At 38.6% G+C, this 6000-nt stretch overlaps 1 protein-coding gene across 2 annotated transcripts in view; it reads left to right on the forward strand.

Annotated features, from left to right (window-relative positions):
- The window catches only part of LOC117369098 (IgGFc-binding protein-like), a 146448-nt gene extending 142174 nt beyond the window's left edge, over positions 1-4274 (forward strand). For both annotated transcript variants that reach the window (XM_033963095.1, XM_033963094.1), the window contains exon 23: positions 3876-4274. In XM_033963095.1, coding sequence (XP_033818986.1) covers positions 3876-3888 — 13 coding nt within the window. In that variant the 3' untranslated portion in view covers positions 3889-4274. The remainder of the gene's footprint in view (positions 1-3875) is intronic.
- Positions 4275-6000: the final 1726 nt, after the last annotated feature.

Here is a 6000-nt window from a genome sequence, read left to right on the forward strand (position 1 = left end):
CAAGCAAGTGCTTATGCTTAAGCCTTGAAACAAGAAGTTCTGCTTTTTCTTTTGAAAGATTTAGATCACGAATAAGATCATTAAGCTCAGCTTCTGTAAAGAACTCTGGTTCAGAATCTTCATCATTCACATAATGAGGATCAGATAATTCTGGATTGAGACCAGTTGCTGCATCATCATCACATTCCTCATCATGTTCCAAAGAAGCAAGTCCATTTTGTGGAGGTACAGGGACAGGCAGTGAGTCATCATGAGGAACAGGCCTAATAACAGAATCCAGAGTAGGATATATAATTTTGTGCTTAGTTTTAACTGAGAATCCACTTGTGTTCACAAGGCAATAGTAGCAATCTTTAATATGGTCTCATGGTTCCCTCCATATCATTGAGATTGCAGATGACATTGCTGCCTTTTGTCGATTGAGCCAGTCATGAAGTCCATTGGAACAACTGGTATAGATAATATGTGGAGCCCAAGACTTATCCTGGTCACCCAGTGGACAGCCAATGTACAATTTGTATGCCTTCTTTAGATCTAAGGTAATTGGGCGATGTTGTGCTTTTGTCGTGAATGAACCACAGACGTAACAGAAACTGTCTGGATGATTAGTACAATGTCTTAGCATGATAAAGACTGATATTAATCACCGTCTGTAGCATAAAAAAACAAAGACAACTGTCGTTAACCATCCTTATACGTCAAAACTAAAACTTAATCCTGAGAAGACTAGGATTTTTCTAGCCAATCCCAAAGACAAACTCAGGGAGACTACTATTCAACTTAATGGCCAAAACTTTGAAATAACAGCCAATATTAAAATCTTGGGAGTAACTTTAGACCGTTACTTAACTTCTGAGAATCATACTGACCAAGTGATTAAAAAATGCTTTGTGATCTTATGGAAATTAAGAATTATTAAAAAGTACTTTGATTTGGTTTTTTTTAGGATATTAGTACAATCCACCATTTTATCTACCTTAGATTATTGTAATATCATATATCTGGAGTCAACCAAGAAAACACTATCTAGACTGTGTCTGGTACAAAATGCAGCAGTAAGTTTGATCTTCAGCTTGAGAAAGTTTGACCATGTAAATTCATTCTACTTGCAGCTTCACTGGCTCCCTTTTGAAGCCAGAGTCATTTTTAAATTTGGTTGCATCTGTTTTAAAGCACTCTTTGGTTTATTACCATCATATTTATCTTCTCAATTGAAATTATTCATGTCAAGTAAGAATACAAGAAATTCTGGTATGTTTATGTACCCTACCCCAAAAGCCTGCCATTTTAAAATTTTCTTGGATAAGACGCTGGTTTTTCAAGCTGGAAAAATGAATTCTTGGATGTGCTTCTTGATTTCTCACTCACAATTTTATTATGTATTTAGAAAGTCGATGAAAACTTACCTGTCTGATAAATTTGTACGATAATTTCTTTTATTGTATTTTACTGAATTTGTGTCTTCACTGAAATGTTTCAGTTCTTTTGATGTGAACCGCCAAGAACTATTGGTTGGGTGGTATACAAAAAAATAAATTATTATTATTATTATTATAATTATATATAATAAGCCTAATTAAAAATCTGATGTGCTAGTGGAAAACTAAACACAAATTTGAAATTAGCATGAAAAATACTACAAAACCCACCCAACATTAACTCTGATGAAAATGATGTGTTGACCTGTGTAATGGGAAACTCATAAACAAAAATGTTTCACACTGTAGTTCATCTGACAACTACATTAGGAAGAATCCTCCCCCCCTCCCACCCTGCAAAAATAAAATTACTATCCATAAATTCCACATACCATGACAGTAATGAACCTCATTCCTAAACCAGGAGTATAATGTCAGCCCCAGAATAGAATATAGTATTAGCAATAAATCAGCAAGACTTTGGAGCTCATTTTCAAAGCATTTAAACATGTGGAGGGGCATAATTTTTTTAAAAAACCCTGTCTAAGTCCAATTTGGACATAGGGTATTATTTGCTGAAGGTCAACAGAAGCAAAATGTCCATGCCCGAAAAGTAAAGCCAAAATTTTTTTTTTGAAAATCGTCTAATTGGCCAAACCATTATGTCTATCTTTATACCACATCCTCGACCAAAATTCAACCAAGTCCCAAATACTCAGAACAAGACCTTTTAGATGTGGGATGCCCAGTCCCTCCTGCTGGAGCACCCAAAGCCATCCCCCACCCCTCGAATGTCCATGGCAGGAGGAGTGCCAAATTTATCCTGCCGCCACCTTGCCTAGACATCCACCTGGCAGAAGGGATGCCCAGTCCCTCCTAATGGAATCCCTGAATGTCCATGGCAAGAGGAATGCCAAATTTCTTCTACCCAGAAATCCAGCTGGCAGGAGGGATGCCCAGTCTAAAAAGTCTCTGGATACGTCTAAAAACCTGTTTTGATTATAAGCATAAGAACATAGGAATTGCCTTTGCTGGGTCAGACCAGTGGTCCATCATGCCCAGCAGTCCGCTCATGCGGCAGCCCTCTGGTCAAAGACCAGCGCCCTAACTGAGACTAGCCCTATCAGCGTACGTCCTTATTTAGCAGGAACTTGTTTAACTGTGTCTTGAATCCCTGGAGGGTGTTTTCTTCTATGACAGATTCCGGAAGAAAATTCCAGTTTTCCACCACTCTCAGGTTCCCTTTTAACTTTAGAGAGTACCTTCTCGTTCTCTTTACCTTGGAGAGGGTGAACAACCTGTCCTTATCTACTAAGTCTATCCCCTTCAGTACCTTGAATGTTTCGATCATGTCCCCTCAATCTCCTCTGTTCGAGGGAGAAGAGGTCCAGTTTCTCTAATCTTTTACTGTACGGAAGCTCCTCCAACCCCTTAACCATCTTCGTCGCTCTTCTCTGGACCCTTTCGAGTAGTACCATGTCCTTCTTCATGTACAGTGACCAGTGCTGTACGCAGTACTCCAAGTGAGGGTGCACCATGGCCTGGTACAGTGGCATGATAACCTTTTCCGATCTGTTCATGATCCCCTTCTTTATCATTCCTAGCATTCTGTTTGCCCTTTTTGCCACCGCCACCGCACATTGCGCGGATAGCTTCATCGACTTGTCGATCAGAACTCCCAAGTCCCTTTCCTGGGAGGTCTCTTCAAGTACCGCACCAGACATCCTGTATTCATGCATGAGATTTATGTTACCTACATGCATCACTTTACACTTGTCCACGTTGAACCTCATCTGCCATGTCAATGCCCATTCCTCGAGCCTGATTATGTCACTTTGCAGATCTTCGTAATCCCCCTGCATCTTCTCTACTCTGAATAACTTCGTATCATCCGCAAATTTAATCACCTCACTCGTACCTATGTCCAGATCATTTATAAAGATGTTGAAAAGCACAGGTCCAAGCACCGAGCCCTGTGGCACCCCACTCGTGATGCTCTTCCAGTCTGAGTATTGTCAATTTACCCCTACTCTCTGTTTCCTATGCTCCAGCTAGTTTTTAATCCACGTGAGTATTTCACCCTCGATTCCAAGGCTCACAATTTTCCTAAGTTGTTCATGTGGAACCTTGTCGAGCGCCTTCTAAAAGTCCAGATGTACAATGTCGACTAGGTCGCTCTGTCTATCTGCCTGTTTACTCCCTCGAAGAAGTGCAGCAAGTTCATCAAACAAGATCTGCCTTTGCTGAAACTGTGCTGGCTGGTCCTCATCAGACCTGTCTTTTAGGTTGTCCAAGTGCCAACTTGGGGCAGGTTTTTAGACATATTTTTGTTTTGATTATGAGCTCCATAAAGTACCTTAGGTTTTTATGGTAATTTGTATGTCTAAGTGCTTTGGAAATGAGCATCACAATTTGTTAGTGCTATCCTAATCTAACTTGTTCTCTTTCTTCTTTCAGGGCTTTGAACTAATTCCATGCATCACATAATAATCATGCCCTCCTTGGGTAAGCATCGCTTGTATTTGGAGGGACACGTTTGTTCTACTTCAGTCTATAAAAGGAAAAAGAATAGGAGTTCTGTGATTCAATACAATACAACAAGACAAACCAGGAGAGAGATCTCCACAATCCAATCCGAATCAACAAACAAAATCTGCATGTGAAATCTCCACAGTTAGCTGCATTACATTGGCTCCCAGTTAATAAGAGAGTTGAATTTAAAATTGCTTGCTTGATTTTCAAATTTTTTTTGTGGTTTGAATTCTGAAGGCTTAACTGAGCTCATTTAAAAAAAACAAACCAAAAGTTAAATTAAATTATCCTTCTGTGAAAAATGTAAAATATAAAAAATGCCTGGAATTATCGTTTTCTTTTCTTGGTGTCAGAATTTGGACTAATCTGCTACAGATTAGATGATTGATTTCAAATTTTTTTTATTGAAAATTTTTTGAACAGAACAGGAAATACAGATGCGGCATACGCCAGTGCATGAATATCTTGATATGTAGGTAATGTTTACAGATTAGAATGTTGCCTTCTTACTATTTTTTTGTAAAGCTTTAAAAACATATATGTTTTCTGAGGCATAATTTAGCAGAGTAATGTAATTCTTATTGTTGAATTAGCATTATGGTACTTTCCCTCAATTGTTAGAAGTGTTATCTGCTTAGAATTTTAATCTGAAATAAACAGAATATAATTGTGGTATAGTACAGCAGTATAGATCACCACTGCATCTGGAGACATGTTAAGAGGTCCTTGAGGCCTAAGACTTGGCATTACATTGTCCTGTGTCACTACAGCAACAGACAGAAACATCCCATATGTTAGAGTCCAAGATCCTAAGCCACTTCTTCATTAGAATGCTAACAGTCAAGAAGTTCAAAGGAAGCCTTTGAAAATTCCATTCTTCATTAGTCTTTGAACTGCCTCATTGGTTTCAAATTAATTAATCAACAAAATATTGTAGCACCTTTTTAATAAGTATGGAAACTCTAAGAAATATGCACACATTAACTCTTACCTTTCTCTTCTCTATTCCATCAGTTCCTTCAGTTCATTGTCAATATATCTCTTATGCCATCTTTTCCCTATTTCTACCTCCTTTACCCTTTTTTGTCTCCATTTCTCCATGCCTTGGCTGTTTCTATTTCCGTCATCTCATCTTTGGTTTTATTTACCACTAAGGGTATAGCTTAGTTTTACGTTTTAGGGGAGGCTATTCCTCATGTACCACCCTAAAGGTGGTCTTCTTGGCTTGCCTTTCCATGCACAAAGGTAGAGGCTCTTACTGGTGGAGAATTGTCAGGGCTAAGGGTCCTTTTTAAAATGGCTCATATGGAAATGGCTGTAAAATTTCAGAAGACTTCAAAACTGAGCTGTTAACATAAACAGATCTTGGGTTATATCCAGCAAGCTTCTAACGCCAGCATCCATACCCTATCAGTGGCACTGTAGTGAAGAAAACAAATTGAATTGTTCAAAAGGGTTCATTATGTTTGTTTATTTTGTGCTTGATATAACACCTTTCAAACAAGAATCATGGCTTTGCCTCTTTGTATTGTACCTTTTAAAATGTTGTTACCAAAACAATTCAAATAAGGAGCCAGTTTAATGGATCATTTGAAGCCAAATCTTATGGTGCATTTCTTAATGTGCAACTGTGAGTTTCTTATGTACATTTGAACATTATTGAATATTTTGTGGGGAACTGTGCCCTATTACTGTAATAGCATAAACTGTGTTAAATTACAGTAAACAAGGCTATTATAGGGAGAAGCGGAGACTGAGAGGGGACATGATAGAGACTTATAAAATCATGAAAGGCATAGAGAAGGTGGAGAGGGACAGATTCTTTAGACTAGCAGGGACAACTAAAACAAGAGGTCATTCAGAAAAACTGAGAGGAGACAGATTCATAACGAATGCAAGGAAGTTCTTCTTCACTCAGAGGGTGGTGGACACCTGGAATGCGCTTCCCGGAGAGGTGATAAGACAGAGTATAATTCTGGGGTTCAAAAAGGGACTGGATGACTTCCTGGAAGCGAAGGGGATTACATGGTACAGATAGAGGTTTACCTTA

Source organism: Geotrypetes seraphini, chromosome 11 (genome assembly GCF_902459505.1).
Source record: "Geotrypetes seraphini chromosome 11, aGeoSer1.1, whole genome shotgun sequence".
Classification (NCBI taxonomy): domain Eukaryota; kingdom Metazoa; phylum Chordata; class Amphibia; order Gymnophiona; family Dermophiidae; genus Geotrypetes; species Geotrypetes seraphini.